General features: G+C 45.7%; 2 protein-coding genes and 1 long non-coding RNA gene across 3 annotated transcripts; 1 reads left to right on the forward strand and 2 right to left on the reverse strand.

Moving 5' to 3' along the window:
- Positions 1 to 371: 371 nt before the first annotated feature.
- Positions 372 to 9,763, reverse strand: LOC104585323 (heparan-alpha-glucosaminide N-acetyltransferase). Its single transcript, XM_010241551.3, has 13 exons — positions 9,574 to 9,763; positions 9,206 to 9,414; positions 2,768 to 2,905; positions 2,564 to 2,645; positions 2,376 to 2,452; positions 2,172 to 2,278; positions 1,943 to 2,054; positions 1,724 to 1,840; positions 1,451 to 1,542; positions 1,284 to 1,350; positions 1,096 to 1,174; positions 766 to 1,001; positions 372 to 666 (listed from the first exon to the last, which is right to left on the reverse strand). The coding sequence occupies exons 2-13, from the start codon at positions 9,365 to 9,367 to the stop codon at positions 640 to 642; spliced, it is 1,296 nt and encodes a 431-aa protein (XP_010239853.1). The 5' UTR covers positions 9,368 to 9,414; positions 9,574 to 9,763; the 3' UTR covers positions 372 to 639.
- On the reverse strand, positions 6,869 to 9,198 carry LOC112269233. The gene is made up of 2 exons (XR_002960752.1): positions 8,843 to 9,198; positions 6,869 to 8,762 (listed from the first exon to the last, which is right to left on the reverse strand). It is a non-coding gene; the product is annotated as an uncharacterized LOC112269233 (long non-coding RNA).
- Positions 9,764 to 12,704: 2,941 nt separating the features above from the next.
- Positions 12,705 to 18,487, forward strand: LOC100827330 (chaperone protein ClpD2, chloroplastic). Its single transcript, XM_010241552.3, has 12 exons — positions 12,705 to 13,697; positions 14,236 to 14,405; positions 14,497 to 14,726; positions 14,823 to 14,931; positions 15,018 to 15,148; positions 15,752 to 15,853; positions 15,932 to 16,213; positions 16,303 to 16,424; positions 16,504 to 16,798; positions 16,901 to 17,134; positions 17,499 to 17,732; positions 17,934 to 18,487. Exons 1-12 carry the CDS (start codon positions 13,090 to 13,092, stop codon positions 18,243 to 18,245), a joined length of 2,829 nt encoding a protein of 942 aa, XP_010239854.1. The 5' UTR covers positions 12,705 to 13,089; the 3' UTR covers positions 18,246 to 18,487.
- The last annotated feature ends 231 nt before the right edge of the window (positions 18,488 to 18,718 follow it).

Here is an 18,718-nt window from a genome sequence, read left to right on the forward strand (position 1 = left end):
AACAATTATTCAAATTATATTTAATATATGCATATAAAAGTTATACCAGTAAAAAAAATTAAAATACTAATCCAAGAATATATCTTTTGTGTCACAATAATCTCATATTGTCAATGTTATTTTTTGTCAAAAATTGGCATAAAATTATGCATGGGCATTATAAACCCAAAGAGAGGGAGTATACGTTTTGCTCTATGGACAACCAACGCAATCTCCTCTGAACTTTGGGCGGCAGCTTTGATATGCAGTGGGTACAATCCAGAGCAAATCATTCCTCACTGTCCAAATACTCAAGGGCCCTAGGATACGATGTCCAAGGCAAACCATGCGCCGACCGGTTGAGTGCAACAGACGTATTTGGAGCTGAGATATAGATATATGTACTGTACTACTCCGTATATTTCTTTTGAATGCATTGTTATCATATACACAAATGCTTCTTTACCATATACAAAGAGCTGTCAGAGAAAACAACCTGGGCAACTGAAACAACTGTACTTCCTCTTCGCAGGCAGCTGCACAGATGATGAAGCTCTGGCCCTATAGCAAAACTAGGCCTGCATCCATCTCTCGCAATCTCTGTGCAAATCGGGTCCTAAATATCTCTATATGTGTCTCCTAGCTCGATCCACCATTTGCTCATGCCCTAATCCCAATGAACTTCAACTGCAAACACATAGGCCACCCATAAGCCATGTGTCAGTTCAGGTTGACATCAATGGAAATTCAGACTGAAAAAGCCGTGTATCGCCTGCAGAAACTTACAAGGTTGTTCTTGGGCTCTCCCCAGTAGAAGCCATGGAGGAAGATGGGCAGGATGTTGCACGCGAGAAGGACAAATATCATCAGCGCGTGCATCCCCATCCACTCCATGGCGAGGGTCGGCCGCCGCAACCCGTACAGGTCGACCAGGGTGTAGATCCCGGCGAAGAGGAGCCCTGCCGCACCGGCCGTGGCCAGAGTGTAACTTACAGTGTACAGTGGTTTATTCATACGCATTCCTGGAGAGGATATCAACGGCATAGTGGTCAACATCACTGTCCAGCCGTTCAGGATGATTGGGAAAGAACTGTTAGCGTTAACGAGATCCTTTACCAAAGAAGTCCATTGCGAAGGCCAGTACTAGCATGCCGAAGGAAGGGAGAAGCCAGTGCATGATTCTTTCCCTGTGTTTCTGCAATTCAGTTGGGGAGAAAGATAATTCAGAATTATGTTGCACTAATCCACAAAGTAAAATGTTGACCAAACTGACTGACATTGCAAGCAAGCATCATTGTATGTACCTGAAAATGTACAATTATGTGCCCGTATTGGAGGCCGATCAAGCAGGTCACAATGGCCATCACAGAACTGGTGAGCGTGGAAAGATGGGACATTCAGAATTCACCGTTGTCTCAGAAATGGTATTACATTTTTTTAAAGATAAAGAATGAAGGGTTTTGTTACTGACCTGAGAAGCCCCTCGGGATCAAAAGGTGCCTGGCACCATGAAGGAGCGTCAGGTGGAAGTGGCCCATTTTGCGGTGAATCTATGCTACATTGCTGTCACAGGAGAGAACAGTTACTCCCTCCGATTCTAAATTGTCGTCGAAATATTACATGTATCTAAATGTTTTTTAAGAATAGATACATCCATATTTGGGCAAATTTGAGTCAAGAATTTAGGATCAGAAAGGAGTACTATTGATCGGATAAACCTGACATCTTTGCACTTCATTATTACCTTCGATCGCGCGTAAACTGGTCGGCCGTAGAGATGCTGGATGCCTAAGATTTTGCGGTCAATCATGCCAACCGCGTTGCAACCAGGCCCAGAGTCCCCTCTTACACCGCATGTTACCTGATGAAAGTAATGGATTTTTTTAAAGTCGTTAGTTCCCCTGTAATCTACATGATACTACTAGATATCTCTTAGCATGAAGAAGAAGTGAGTGAAACTTACAGAGAAGGTTTTCTGTGTGGAACCAGGTCCGGATATCTGATACTCCCAGTCAGGAACGTAGGTGCCATACAAGAGGACCATGTAGGTGACTGTAATTAGCAAGCCTGCGAATCTAGCAGAACAAATAGCCAATGATAATTTCAGAAACACACAACTTTTTCATACAATTATAAATTCCCAAGTCATGTAAATCAAATAGGCAAAATGGGGGAAAATGGTTTAAACTCACAGTTGATATCTGTATCTCTTGATCAAATCAAATCCAGAATCTACATCATTGTCTCCCTTGAGCCAAATCTCACATAATGCGGTGAGAAGATAAGCTATTGCGATTCTCTGCAACAAAGGAGATACGACATCAATGTACATCCTACATTAGTTCGGTGCACATGCTGATGCAGAATCATGTATCGTACATATCTTGCATTTGTACCTGCAGTATACCCATAAAACGTATTTGCGTAACATCAACCCCAAATGTCAGGCTACGAACACCATGAAAAAATCCACCTGTTCATCACAGCAGCCAGAGAAATCGTTAACATCAAACATTGTGTCGCATTAAGTGTGCCATCGTTAAGAAATTCAAGAACAATCGATAGCCGTCCTAATATGTTGTACCTTGGAGAACAAGACCAACACAGAACAGCTTCAGTGCACGAAGTGTCGCCTTTCCAGTTGCCTCCAATTTGTCCGGTACTCTCTGCACGACAAAATGACGCAATTATTAGGTGTAAGCAAGCTGTAAATGTCACATCGGTGTTGATTAGCTTCAGAAAACGAAGTAAAGGTCATGATCTTGACTCTTGCGCTGTCAGTGTGTACCTTGTACGCCAGAGCTAGAGCGACCCCAACGATGAAAAGGAAAAAGGGCATGACGAAATCGGCTATTGTCACACCTTCCCATGGGGAGTGGTTCATTGCCGGAAGAAATGATCCAGCGTCGTCCACGATGATCATAAGCTGCAGCAATGATAGAAACAGTTAACCTTGCTTGTGGTTATCTTCCGAAATTAGGTTTCATATTTCTTCTTTTTCACCAGATAGAAGAACATCAGGTTTACTGTAGAGCCAAACAGATGTTGTTGTTTTTTTGCCTTTAGGTATCAGTGAAAATGACTAAACATAATGTTCAAAGTCGTCATTAGTAGACTAGTAGTTAGGACATTCACTTCATGCTAAACCAAAGCATCTGCAAATCCCATGGGGGTACCATATAGATTGAATAAGATATAAATCAATGTATGTTGGACTTTGAGCCGCCACACACACAACGCCCTAGCTCAGGGCTGACCCTAGACATAGAGGCAGGGAATTTTGCTCCTTTTAAAAAAGAAGCCAGATACGCTTCCATTTAACAATATTATACCCCTATATTTGTGGGTTTTTTTTGTCTAATTCAATACACCCCCTTTCCCAAAGTCAGAAGTATAGGATAGTCTTTTCATCTTTTTTCTTCTTCTTCCTACTCTTTATTTCGTCCTGCATCTTCTCTCTCGCAAACTATCCGTTGCCTCAAGAACTATTTCGACGATCCCTCCGGTGAGAATGTTTAGAATTGTCTCTTCTACGACGTTGTGAAATTTAATCGCGATCCAACGGTGAAATCTCCGACCAATACCAAAATATCGAGTGTTGTTCGGATTTCTCAAAGCCATTCGTGATAGTTCGATGTTCACATGTTTCCCACTGATCCGTGCAATGTTTTAACGATCCCTTCGGTGATATCGTGCTGAATTTTGTCTACCATTACAATATGAAATTTCATCGCGATCCAACGGTGGAATCTCCGCGAAATTTTGAAACACCGAGTGTTATTTGGAATTCTCGCGACCGTGCGGGACAGCAAGAACATCCAACTTGTTCGCATGTTTCCTGATGCCTCGAGAATGGTTTCGCTGATCCCTTCGGTGGGATTGTGCGTAATTTTATCTACTATTACGATATGAAATTTCATCGCGATCCAAGGGTGCAATCTCCGGAAAACTTCGAAACACCGAGTGATGTTTGGATTTCTCGTGTCCGTGCGGGACAACACGAACACTTGTTCGCCTGTTTCCGGCTGACTCAAGAAACTTTTCGCCGATCCCTTCGGTGGGACCGTGCGAAATTGTTTTTACTACTATCTCGTGAAATTTCGTGAAGATCCAACGGTGCAATCTCCGGCAAAATCGAAAATACCGAGTGTTGTACGCAGCCAGGCGGAAAAGAAATGAGGAAATATTGTTTAATGTCCATCGTACCCTTTTTACGAAGGGGGTATGGAGTAATCTGAACCGTCCTTATTTTTCGTAAGATGAGGAGGGTGTATTGAATCAGAAGTGTCTTCTTTTTGTGGGCCCTATATTTGTGGTTCTTGCATTGCTGCCTTAAAAAGCAGAGTACCAAATATCTGAGAAAACAAAAAGAACACGATGCTGATAGGCGATAGTTACATCTTCACACTACACACGGTGGTCTGGCTTCTGGCATCCTATTCGATCTCCAGATGCATTTCACCACGAAAGCCAAAATATTCTAACCTGGAAGAGAGAAAGAGCCCCACGATCAAACCCACCACGAAAACGAGCGTTAGATTGCAAGAAGCAGCGTTGCATGCGCTTTAGGCGTTTGTCATTGCCCCTCGGCAACATCAACCGTTCCATACAATCTGATTTTCCTCACCGTTTGTTATGTCTGTTCCCTTTCTCTTTCGTAACACGCGAAAGGTGACCGTCATTTCATTATCGTTAGGAATAGATGAGAAATGCGGCCAGAGAGTGGTTTCGTGGCACGCACGAAGGGCCATCGTCATCGTGACTCACTCTCCAGATCGAGTGTAAAGCAAGACACTGAGCTGAGACCATTTTCCCATCCTTCAAATAAAGTTCTCCGGTTGAATGGGTCACTTCTTCTGAGACACCTCCAAGTCCAACGCTAGGATACAACTCGACACGACCTAATTTCAGCTTAGGACGCACTTACCAGGTCTGCTTCTTTAGAGTAGTAATTAAAAGCAGTAGGTGGAGAGATGAATCACAAGAGTCTACAGCGACGCGGACCTAACGTTCTCCCATTGGCAGCCTAGTGCTAATTAAACTGCCAATGCATTCTACTGTGGCATGGCTTAGCTTTCACGTAGGTTTGGCGGTGAATTGTTGTGGACGAAACAGAGTGTGGGGGGCCAGCAGGGCAGCAGGCAAAGCTATGTGGAAGGCATGGATTGCTTCACGATTTCGAGACGAGGCATGGCCGGTCGTTGCAGCTGGGCAAGAGCTACAGGGAATCAATCACTAATGTACATAGTACGTGTGGTACTCTTCACACATACAGGGCTGTCATTTTCGGTGGGATATTGGACAGCCTTGCCGTGTTTTCTCAGGAGCAATTGGTTGAGGTGTTACCATCGGCCACGCGCGCTTGGACCGGTTACAAGGAACGTGTCCTTCGGATCTCCTTTTGAAGATGTCCTATGCACCTATATTGATCGATAACAACTCACTATGATCGTGCCATCCAAGCTTATTGCTTTTCTTTCTAGCTAGTAGCTGCTTGTTCATTTTCTGCAACATGACAACCCAGGAAAAATGTACGTGTTACTTAATTCAACCACTGTTTAAACTTTCAAGACATAGCTCTCCCGAAAATAGAAACTTTTTAGAGTAAATTTCACAGAACTACATTTTTTGTGGCAGATGTCTCACAAAACCACGGTTCTTTGTAGTCTTACAAAATCACAACTTTTGGGGCAGCTGGTCTTAGAAAACCCTAATCTTGATAACGCGGGGCCACCAATCAGATGTCACGTCATCTTTCCCGACCCGTTTTCGACGCCACGTCAGCTGACTTTGCTCTAGTGAAAGCTGGTGATGTCTTGGGTCGGGTAGAAACCGACGTGGCGTCGAAAACGGACATCGAAAACGTGTTGGGAAAGATAACGTGGCATCTGACTGGTGGCCCCGGGTTATCAGAAACGTCACCAACCAGCTTAATTATCGAAATTAGAGTTTTTTGAAACCGGCTGCCTCAAAAGTTGTGGTTTTGTGAAACTATTACAAACAACCGTTGTTTTGTTAGACAGTTGCCACAAAAAACGTGGTTCCGTGAAATTTACTCAACTTTCTAAGACACGGCTTAAACAAGGCCATGAATCGACCGCAAGGGACCAAAAAGGGTTGCGAGCCCTTCTTGCAAATGAGTTCAAACTTAAGTGCGGATCTAATTGATGGCATGTATTTTTCGTCTGACGTCTAGCTCTAAGTACCCAAGACCCATCTAACTTCAAATCTATATTATCTTGCACCGCTCGTGGAGGAAATTGCACATTCCACCACCTATGGGGGACGTTGCGCAAAACACCACTTTTACGAATTTTTTGCAGATTTCACCACATATTGGTCTAATTAGATGCAGATAGGTTCTAATAGCATGTTAGACGAGTTAATAACGTTTCTGACCTGTGGGCCCCGCATGTCAGTGCCAACGTGTACCGAATCCTTTGCCACGGTGGACCGGGTCAGGTTTGGAGCTAACTGGTTAAAAGAAAATCACGTCTAATTAGGTTCCAAAATATGGTAAATCAGGTCGGGCCGGGGCTGACTCCACTGAATCAGGCATGATTTCATTTTAATCGGTTGGCTCAGACCCGACCCGGTCCACCGTGGTAAGAGGCCCGGTCCACGTTGCACTAACATGCGGGGCCCATAGGTCAAAACGTGATTAGCTCGCCTAACACACTATTAAGACCTATCTGCAACTTATTAGGCCAATATGTGGTGAAATCTGCAAAAAATCCGTAGAAGTGATGTTTTGCGCAACAATGTCCCCAATAGATGGTGGAATGTGCAATTTTCCTCCCGCTCGTGCGGTGGTGGTCGCTTCCATTAGACATTAGTCTCACGCACGCACGCACGGTTGTGCCGTATTAATCTGACACCGACATCTGCCCTTGTTTACTGCCTACTTCTCCCCCGATGCTATCGGTGACGGGCAGTATTGGAGACGCGGGCACCGAAGGTGAGAAAACTATTTTTTCTTTGAGAGAACTAGTGGCCGCGTCGGGGTCACGAATGACGCCAACCTTCAAAAAGAAGGGAAAACTACCCGGTGCGGGTAGGACAGGGCTACGCAATCTGCACGCCTGCGACAGCCCAGGCCGCCGGTCCAAAGCCCCTCGACACCACACAACGACGACTAGCGCCAGCTGCTGCTTGCTCCTAGTCGTGCGTAGTACGTACCAACGTCCAATAAAAACAGCAATTATCTACCCGCCGGCCTCGCCTGGCAAATCAGGACGCTGGCTTTTATGCCGGTGGAGCGTGCGTGTCGGCCTGCGATCGGCGTCGCGGACCACGCAAGCAAGCAGCGACAGAGAAAAACGGATTAAAGAAGAAGCTAATTAACAAGCGGCCAGGACATCCCGTGGCCATGTGGAGCAGCTGCATCCGTCTCATGCGCCCGGGTACAAAGAACCGATCGATCCACAAACCAGCAGTGCTTGCCGGTGGTTTTTACGCGGCTTTGGGTTATATCACACTGCTCCTTAATTATGGTAGTGCCGGTGCGTCGATTGTTCGGCCAGGGCCTTGCCATTTGTCAGTGGCCACCCACCAACAAGGCAACAATGTCCCACCCACAACGAGCTAATGCGAAGAGTTAGCCAGGCAGCTTTGGCAGTTGGCGGATTCGGCGTGGCCGGCCGGTCGAGTCGGCACGCCGGCCGGGAGAGGGACACGACGCACGCCACCGCGTGATGTAAAGTCTTCAGGGGAGGGATTTTCCGATCGATAGATAGATAGATGCCTTGCGGGGCCATGCCGTTCACGGCGAGCGAGCACGCGTCACATGCAAAAGGCGCCGCACGGCTCATGGGGCTAGCTTGTCTCGACGTGGAGGTGCCAACGGCCGCCGGCGCATCGTGCCATGCCCCGCGCGTCCTCCGGGGCCAGGGAATATTGGCATTTGGCAGGCTATGCTGCCAAACGTAATCCTCTCTCTCACACATGTTACGTTTCTCCTGCGTCCAGCTGAAAATGGGTAGCTGCCTGTAGCTACCTAACATTCCTCATCTTTTCTGCCCACATGCCAAATCCGATCCAGACAACTTCTCTAATACTAGGAACAAGTACACACTAGGGAAATCTTATTCTCGGTTATACCCCCCTTGATCTTCGACCCTTCATCCATCTGCTTTCTCTAATCTGGACCTCTCTTTTTTTTTGTAATACAGTACTATTTTCGTGCATATCGTATCCTCGCTGTTACTACTATTATCTATACCATCAGAAGTGGCGTATCATGTTAGCTGCATCTCGACGTATATCTTTCCTTTTCCAAGCATCAATTATGAGGATACATGCGCTCATCAACTTATCTAGCCAGCATAACATGGACGGCCGGTGATCAGCAATAGTTGACATTATATATACCCCTTTCTTTCCCTATCCGACAAATTCAGATACGGAAGCAATACTGACTACTGTGATGTGCAATGCATGAACTCTGCCGTGTGGTCTTGGAATCGGTCTTGAGCCCAAGAAGCAACAGCTGGTGAAATTCCCTACGGTGGCATTTTCTTAACGTTACTGCGAACCTGAACCGGTGGGCCACTAGCTAGCTAGCACCGAGCCACCGACGATTCGAATCGCATTTGGCGGGTGTTGGGGGGATTAACTCTTCGGAATCCGACGGGACACGCCGGCGATTGTTAATGGCCTCCGTTGTAAAGAACCATATCCCATCATCATGATGGGTCGCAATTAACTAGCGTTTGCGATGATGATCTGATGGGCTGTGTCCACGATGCATGGCTACAATGGCTACGGAGCAGAGCTAGCAGAGTCTGTTGAAAGAAGAGAGGTATAAGCCAGAGGAGACAATCATAGGCTTGTCATCTGTGGGAGCAATGACTGAAAGAGCAACCTGTCATGTCGATCCGTACAGACCTTCGCTGGCCAGTAGTAATGTTCCCTGAAGCTAAAAGCCTGTACTGCCGATGAGTTTGTTTGGTTTAAGCAACTCTGCTTTTTCTTTTGGTTACTCTAGTTTAAGTGCAGACAAAAAGGGAAAGAGGAAAAGAAGGTGTAGTAACGACTACTGCATGCTCGATGATCATGATTCGCGGAGAGAGCACGGTTTGGCTTGGCTGTGGCACCAAAACCGCCGCAAAATCGACCGGTCGATCGCGCGGAGACGGAGCACACAATTCGATTCGGCAATCACGAACATGGCAAAAGCAGGGGCAACAAGAAAAGAAAAGGCAGAGATTTGTTTTGGTGGACATACCAGTACGGTGATCCCTCGGAAGACGTCGAGCGAGACGAGCCGCTGCCGCGACGATGCCGCCGGAGAGCCCTTCGGCGGCGAGGGGGAGCGCCGGCCGCCGGCCTCCAGATCCGCGGCGGGGCCCGCGGATTCGTCGCTCCGGACGAGCTCGTAGACCCCCATCCCGCCCGCCGCGCTCTGCCTGCCGCACCGCCCGTCCGGTGGCGCCCCTGCATTGGTCACAGCGCCCATCACCTCCACTTTCCCCCCACCAATGGCGAAAGCGAAACAAGCGAAAGGCTCGAAAGCAGCCGCAGCGGCAGGAGGAGAGCCCAGGGGGCGTAGCAACAAGCGTGTGACGAGATGCGGCACGGAAGGCGCCCGCTCACCTGACAAGCACACACAACCACTTGCCTTCCTTCCCTTCCCTTCCCTTGATCCCTTCTCCTCGATCGCCTCGCGTGTTTTCGCTTCGTTCGTGCGCTCTCTGCTAGTATCCCCCCGCGCGGCGATCGTTTTTTCTTGTTACTTCGGCCCCGCGGGTGTATATATAGGAAAAAAAATCCTCACCTGCAACAGCGCGCCTTCTCTCCGTTCAGGGTTCCATCTTTTTATCGAGGGGTCTCTCTCTCAAGCCTCAACGCTCGCGTGATCGTGTCGTGGATCTCATGCAATGACGTGTCCACCTTCCGCGCGTCCCGCCTCGTCGCGTCGATCACGTGCCGTTTCGAATCGAGCGATCGATCCCCCGCCGGCCGTCGGATTGAAGGGTGTTTGTGCGAATCGGGGGCTGCCTTTTTCAGTTTTCAGTGGAAGTGGTGATCGGCTGGCTTTAAAGGACTCTCTCTCCCGATCGGGATCGACATCGGATAAGAGATGCTTCCGTATCGGAATACGGGCGATCCTTAAGGTTACGGTGTATATTTGCTGTTGCGGTTTTGCTTTTTGGATCGGAGTTGAGCTTTACTTTTGCTGCAAACATGAGTTCGTTAGTCCTTAATTGATGGCACTCCAGCAACAGATCCCACGACGCAAAAAAGGCAGGTATGGGACCTTCAGACGAGATCTATCGGAAGGCGCGGCCGTTCGGCCAGTTGGGTTGGAACTTGGAACGGAACGGATGATGCCGACAGAGCAAGATCCTTGGAGGAACACGCAATCGCTTTTATCACTTCGCGGCTGTTTCCAGCTCTTTTAGCGTTTCGTGGGCCTTCACAGCCTTGTGGCCTGTTGCGACTTTTTTTTTTTAGAAACGCGGCCTGTTGCAACTGTGCTGGGCAATAGCTGAGTTGTCTGCTCCAGAGCCCAGATCCAGACTGTTTTTTTTTTGCGAAGAGCCCAGATCCAGATGGGACTACGGTGAAGGTCTATGTGGGCTGACCTGCTGGGCCGGCCTGCCTATCATTTTTTTTCCAAAGTTCACCCGAGTCAACTCAAACAACTTTGATAGACCTGTTTTGCTCCGCTTAGATTCAAGTGTGCACATCTACTATCTCTCGTGTTTCTAAAAAAAAATCTACTCTCTAGTCCATATTACTTGTCACAGTTTTATCCAGACATGTATGTATGTAGACGCGTTTCATTATGTAGGTACATGCATATCTAGATAAAACTGTGACAAATATGGATACTTACTTTGATGACGATTTTGCGGCACAAGAAATTATGTGAACATACTCGGTTTAATCAGTTGTGGGATCGCAGGCACTCGGCGGCGAGTCCTCCGGAAGCGGCAGCTGGCAGTGAAAACTCGAGGAGAGGCGTGACCAAAAGGAGAAAGACTACGGTTACGTTGGTTGGGTTTTTCTCGTGTGAGAGACATAATCCTAGCAAGGTCAAGGGGGGATAGGTTGCATAAGGGGCGAAGCTAGGATAAATAAGAGTTGGTGTCAAGAGCTTACTTGCAGTGGTTTATAACTATTTTGGATGGTGTCAATTTTAGTTTCGTGCTATAAGTATAAGCATTTGTAATATATAATATCTATAAAGTTGATCCCCACTATCTTCATTAAATGTTTGCAGGCTTGACATGCAAGGTGTCCACATTAGCATCAACATCATGCGCATCATGAGCATGTAAATTGTCCACATCACCATCCACATCATGTGTTGTAGGCCATTAGAATCCATTTTGGTGGTCATTTCGAATTAAATATTTTGATATCTAGGATTTTCATCTTCACGCTGTATATAAATATTTTATCAAATACACATATTTTCATGATATGTAAATCTTTCTAAGATCTGCAAGTACACATATTTTGATGTTCATGCACATCAAAATTACTCCTATAACTGTTATGAACGATAAAAAATCGTTTTCTCCTACAACATTCATATTTCTTTTGCATTTAATCATATTATTATCATTTGTTCTTAAAATTATATCCAGATATGCATATAAAACTTTCTGTAGCAATGCGCGGGGATCACCTAGTTTTCTCTATGTGTTCTGCCACCTACTTTTTACAATATTTTGTCCTAAAATCTTCGCACACATGCTTCTTTGGTCCAAAAAGACAAGCTTTCGAAATAGGTAGTGCCGTCCGTTCTAATTTTCTTTTTCGAAAAGGAGGGAATGGTCCCGACCTTTGCATCTTTTGTAATAATGACTAGCACAATTCAGAAACTCATTGCTCTCAAGTGGAACGTTTAACTGATGCACTTCCGAGTCGATGGCTTTTTCATTTAAAACTGTTGATTAAACACATGATGAACAAGCTTTCGGCTCTTAAATCCCTACTCGAGTCTAGGGCTCAATTAGCCACTCGGGGGCTCCCCATCGGGATCCTCAACTTTGGTGTACCTGCTACGGCCCAACAGGAAGCCCGCTCGATGGCCCACTACGGCCCGTGAAGTCCAAGTACCTTGGATTACGGCTGAAGGTAAGAAAACCGACTTAGGGTTATTTCTAGTTGTAACCGACCAGGACTCTGCCCAAAACCTAGGCTCTTATATAAAGGACTAGAAAGGGGAGCCGGAGAGGACACGCTACTCACGCATACACATCACGTCAGATCCAATCTGCGCACCACAACATTCCAACGATCTTGTAATTAATCATCAATGCAGGCTCAAACGAGCATGAGTAGGTATGTTAAAAACATTTTCACTATTGTCTTTGTTTCGATGAGATATTCAAAATCAGATTCCAATTGCCTATGTTTTTGTTGACTTTTCCGTTGTGTTTCTACATTTTTGTAAAGTTGGTAGTCATTTTATAAGAGAAGAAAAATCAGATTCATGTTTTCTGTTAGTCCAAGTTGTGCGTATCAGTTACCATTAACTGTGTTCGTGGCTTTCTGTTAGAAGAGCAGCAAGAAGTGGGTTTCTATGTAATTTACTCAAAATCTACTTCCGGCACCGGTATACCGCCCGGACGCATTTCCCGGTCTCACGCCGGAAACGTTACCAGCAGGGAGCACCGATGGCACGCAGCGATCCAGCCATGCCGTTCTCAAGAACACGAAGTCCCGAACTACCGGCGCGCAACGCAAACCGACCACCCCCTCGTTCGGATAAACCCGCGCCACGCGCGCGTCCCGACCGGAGAGTCAGAACACCATTCCCCCGCCCTGCGGTGGAATCGAAGCCAAAACGATCCCTTTCTTCCCTCCGCATCCGCCATCCGCATCGCCTCTCCGTCCGCGCGCGCCGCCGTGCCGGTTTCCCCACCCTCCCCTCCTTCCTTGCTTGCCGCCTCCACTTCCTCCTCTCCACGCTCTCCCTCCCCTCACTTGATTCCTACCGGTAGCACACACCAACTAACCGCCGGACACTACTCTATTCCGTCTCGTGCAACTTTTTAAGCCAGGTCGCGCACCTTACAGCGGGTGCGACTCCATACTTTAATCCAAGGAGAAGAACAAGTGTCCAATCATACGCCGAGACGGAGGAAGACGACGATGATGGAGGCGTGCTGCTGCTCCTCGTCGGTGCCGTCCGCGTCCATCCTCGCCACGGGCGCGGGCCTCCGCCGCCGCTTCTCCCCCGCGGCGGCGGCGGCGGGCGGGAGGGTGCTCGCGCTCGCTCACCCGCTCCGCTCCTCCTCCGGAGCTCTGATGGCGGCGACGCCTCGGCGGGGGCAGCAGCGGCGCGGGGGGGGCGCGGGCGTCGTCGTCAGGGCGGTCTTCGAGCGGTTCACCGAGCGGGCGGTGAAGGCGGTGGTGCTCTCGCAGCGGGAGGCGCGCGGGATGGGGGACGAGGCGGTCGCGCCGCACCACCTGCTGCTGGGCCTCGTCGCCGAGGACCGGTCCGCGGCGGGGTTCCTCGCGTCGGGCGTCCGCATCGAGCGCGCCCGTGAGGCGGGCCGCGCCGCCGTGGGGAAGGCCGGGCCCGCGCAAGCGGCCACGGGGCTGGCCACGGACGTGCCCTTCTCCGGGGCCAGCAAGCGCGTGTTCGTGGCGGCCGTCGAGTTCTCCAGGAACATGGGGTGCAACTTCATCTCCCCGGAGCACATTGCCCTGGGCCTCTTCGACCTGGACGATCCGACAACCAACAGCGTCCTCAAGAGGTTGGTGGCCGTGTTCTCCTGTTCCATGTTTCCCCAAGAGCTCGCGTTTTGTTGGTTAATGTCAGCTAAAATAACAATGCGTCAACTATCTCGTGATCGCCTAAGCAGCCAGCAACATTTGATCTTTTGAACCTGTTAAAATATGAACTAGTCACAGTTAACAATTAGAGCCAACCAGCAGAAAGGCTCGTCGAAAAGAAAATTTTATGTGTACTACCCAATGAAATGGGAATTCAATAAAGTGAGCATTAAATGAAATGCTGGCATCTCACATTTCTAATTAGTTATTCCATCCGTTCCTAAATGTAAGAAATCCTAGCTTTGTTCTAAGTCAAACTTCTTAAACTTTGACCAAGTTTATAGAAAAGTCTACCAACATTTGTGACTCTAAATTAGTTTTATTAAATCCATCATGGTATATGTTTTCATAGTATACTTATTTGATATTCTAGATGTTAATACATTTTTCTATCAAAACTAGGACTTCTTACATTTAGAAACAGAGTTAGTGCTAACTAATTTATGATGTTCATTGTAGCTTAGGATTGGATCCACGTCAGCTAGCAAAGCAGGCTCTTACACGAGTCCAAGGGGAGCTTGCGAAGGATGGCAGAGAGCCTCTGGGACTATCTTCTTTCAAAGTGCGTGAGAAATCTACTGCTGGAAGTGGGAGGTCTCCAATAGTCAGATACTCGAATAAAAAGAAAGGTCAGGAGTCAAGAATGCTTTGTTGATGTTTATGCTAATATTCCTGATGGCATGGAGTGGAAAAATTAGCTTCTTTTGTTTGTCATTTCAGAGAAAAGTGCACTAGCTCAATTTTGTGTAGATTTGACCATGCGAGCCAGTGGGGGATTAATTGATCCTGTTATTGGTCGCGAGAAGGAGATTCAAAGAGTAGTTCAGATTATTTGTCGGCGAACAAAGAACAATCCTATTCTTTTGGGTGAAGCAGGTGTTGGTAAAACTGCCATTGCTGAGGGGCTGGCTATTAAAATTGCAAATGGAGATGTTCCTATTTTCCTTGTGGTGGGTTTCCATGACCAGCGGCAGATAAACAATCATGTTTCGTGTAACATTTTATTAGCGCAACAACAGTTAACACTAATATACATTATATTGTAGGCAAAACGTGTACTGTCATTGGATGTAGCTCTACTGATGGCTGGTGCGAGAGAGAGGGGTGAATTGGAAGCCAGGGTTACTAGTTTAATACGTGAAGTGCGCAAAGCAGGTTATCTGATTTGTACAGTATGAATGGAACAGATAAATTTCTATTCTTGGTTTTTTATCTTCCCATATCGCTACAATTTCATGCAGGTGATGTTATTCTCTTTATTGATGAGGTTCATACTCTTATTGGGTCTGGAGTTGCTGGAAGAGGAAATAAGGGATCTGGTCTTGATATTGCTAATTTGCTGAAACCTGCACTTGCTCGAGGTGAATTGCAGGTATCATTCTCACAAGAGGAACTCATTTGTGGCTCAGTCTATGCTGCCCATCTTGGTACAGCAAATAAGCAGTAACTTGTGCATGGATTATATCATTTTAATTACTATCTGCATTTAGGATTTGTGCATTCCCTTATTTCTGTTTAAACATCTAATGAGGTGGATGGTTTAGTTCCAATTTCGAAACAGATAAGAAATACAGTACTGCAGGTCAGGTCAGGTCAGGTCAGGTACTCAGGTAGTCAGGTCATACCCTGTGTTTGATATTTTATAAGTAGCGTAGGATGCATTACATACCACTATTATTGCAGAGTCTATCTGTAAGTTTTTTATTAAAATATGTAGATCAGTTATAGTTGCTTATCCGAACAACTATTGGTGCTGCTGGTACTAGAGTATTAGATTGATGCTTTACTGCTGCACATTCTCTTGATGTTGTGCTTTGCAGTTTGTCACTTGAGTGACGTTCCTTTATGTGAGCTTTTTGTGGTAATTACCAGTCATGATCCTGTGGACCACATGGGCCATGTCTATGCTGAGTATTAAGTGGTTGCTTATCCCATGATGTAATGTAATATAGCATCTCATCTTTATTTTACACAGTGCATTGCATCTACAACTCTGGATGAACACCGTTTGCATTTCGAGAAGGATAAGGCTTTGGCCCGCCGATTCCAGCCAGTATATGTGAATGAGCCTAGTCAGGTAGCGCAGAATTTCATTTCTGAACTAGGACACTCTTCGGTGTCTGCTTCGTTTAATGTTCCGTCATGCTCTCTGCAGGAGGATGCTGTAAAAATATTACTTGGTCTGCGTGAAAAATATGAGACTTATCACAAATGCAAATATACCTTAGAAGGCATCAATGCGGCAGTTTATTTGTCAGCAAGATATATCCCTGATAGACATCTTCCTGATAAGGCTATTGATCTGATTGATGAAGCTGGTAGTAGAGCTCGGATGGAATCATTTAAAAAGAAGAAGGAAGAGCAGTGCTCTATCATTTCGAAGTCACCAGATGAATATTGGCAAGAGATTAGAGCTGTCCAGGCCATGCATGAAGTGGTAATATAAGATAAATATAACTGTTGCGAAGATCTCTTTTCTTTGTCCATCTGCTGGTAGATGTTAATTCATTTCGGAACACATCTCAGGCACTGACAAACAGGTTAAAATATTCTCTAAATGAAAATGACCAAGAGAATGGTGTCGATGTTGAAGTGCTAAGTGATGGCAAGATTATGCCGGCTTCAAAACTGGCAGCTTCAGCTGATGAGTAGGTTCTCTCGTTCACATGGAGCAATTTATTTTGCAATTTAAGCATCAGAATATTTAAAACACGCTTAATGATGCAGACTATCTATGGTTGGATCAGAGGAAATTGCAAGAGTCACATCATTGTGGTCAGGCATACCAGTCCAGCAGTTGACTGCAGATGAAAGAAAGCTTCTAGTAGGACTAGATGATGAGCTCAGAAAGCGTGTCATAGGTCAAGATGATGCTGTTGTGGCTATATCAAGAGCTGTAAAGAGATCGCGTGTTGGCATGAGTGATCCTAACAGACCTATTGCTACTCTACTTTTCTGTGGTCCAACAGGAGTTGGAAAGACTGAGTTAACAAAAGCTCTAGCAGCAATTTATTTTGGATCTGTGGGTCATTCTTTCCTGGTTAAATCTGTCTAGTATCAGCCCTTGACTTCAGAACATGTTACAGGGAATTTATCTTAAAAAGTTGTTTGTTTTGTTTAACAGGAGTCATCTATGGTTAGATTAGATATGAGTGAGTACATGGAGCGGCATGCTGTCAGCAAGCTCATAGGCTCTCCTCCAGGGTACATGGGATTTGGTGAAGGTGGTACTTTGACAGAAGCAGTCAGGAGAAAACCATTCACTGTAGTATTGCTTGATGAAATAGAAAAAGCTCACCCTGATATCTTTAATATTCTTCTCCAAGTATTTGAAGATGGTCATTTGACTGACTCACAGGTGCTAGATCCTGTCATTTCTGATATTCCTTTCTGCACTCCACAATTTAAATTTACATTGCATTTTATTTCCCTCACATGATTTGTGATATCATGCACCTAGAAAATTAGGCTAACCTCTAAGAACCTTTTAACTATGTGACGAAATCGGGAGCGTGCTCCTTTTTCTTATGTGAACTATTTTTGCAAACTCAACAAGCTGATTGTTCATTGTTATGTGTTACTCCGTATGATTTATGCCCAATCCCATTGATGAGGCACAATCTGATGTGCATTATTAAATCTTTTATGTGAAGAATTTTTAGAAACCTGAGGACCCTGACTGCATCTTATTAAACTTAAACCAAGATTCTCTTTTTGTACAGGGCCGTAGAGTTTCCTTCAAGAATACGTTAATTGTTATGACATCAAATGTTGGTTCTGCATCGATTTCCAAGGGAAGGATGAGCATAGGTTTTCAGACACAAAATGATACAGAAGAAAACACATATAATGTGATGAAATCTTTGGTAACAGAAGAGTTGAAGGCATTTTTTCGGCCTGAATTGCTCAATAGAATGGATGAGGTAGTTGTGTTCCGTCCACTTGAGAAGACTCAGGTCTGTTGTTTACCTTAATTCCTTAGTTTGTTGTTTTGTATATCCTATCACTTCTGAAAACAGAAACTGCCATTCCATTTATACTCAGTTGATAGATTTACAATATCTTGTATGTCAGATGTTTCTTTCCTTTTGTGGAGGAATGATGTGTTGTACTTTTTAGCATTTAATGATGCACTGATACTTCTGAATATTTTCCAGATGCTGGCCATTCTCAACATAATTTTGCAAGAGGTGAAGGGTAGGCTTTTAGCCCTCGGGATCGGCTTACAAATATCTGATGCAATGAAGAACGTGATTTCTCAGGAAGGATACGACAAGAGCTACGGTGCGCGGCCGCTAAGAAGGGCCGTCACCCAGCTTGTTGAGGATGCCATCAGCGAAGGAATTCTCTCTGGGCAGTACAAGCCCGGTGACACCATAATGATGGATGCTGATGACAAGGGGAAACCTTGTTTGAGCCGGCTGAATGACCAGACTGTTCAAATGTCTGATCGCACGCCAACTCTTTGAAGGCTCAAGCACCTGATGTATAGTAAAGCTTACTCCGTTATTCTTTGCTACCAATAACCTTCTTGATTCTTTCACGTGTAGATTCCGTATTTCATGTACATAACCCCCAGACACTGGAGTTTCTCCCTGAATATACTGTAAATTTAACTCTTTGGTGACCTGTACATACTGCTGCGCTACTAACATATGTATATTCTTTACGTCAGATGGTGGAATATACACACTCTTCTTTTTAAGGTGGATATACACATTCTGAAACAGTGAAAACTTCGTATCCTTCTGAACACCTACTGAGTTTTGCCCGGATATATTCTGAATTGCCCATACAGTTGATTTCTGCTGTGAACTTTCTAAATAATTATTGAACTTAACCAATGCGTAGAGCGAGTATTCTGAAGAAATATTTTTGCGTTAACAAGAGCAAACAGTAGATCGACTGAAATATCTATGCACATCGACGCATCTAACGAACC

This window comes from Brachypodium distachyon, chromosome 5, assembly GCF_000005505.3.
Source record: "Brachypodium distachyon strain Bd21 chromosome 5, Brachypodium_distachyon_v3.0, whole genome shotgun sequence".
Classification (NCBI taxonomy): Eukaryota; Viridiplantae; Streptophyta; class Magnoliopsida; order Poales; family Poaceae; genus Brachypodium; species Brachypodium distachyon.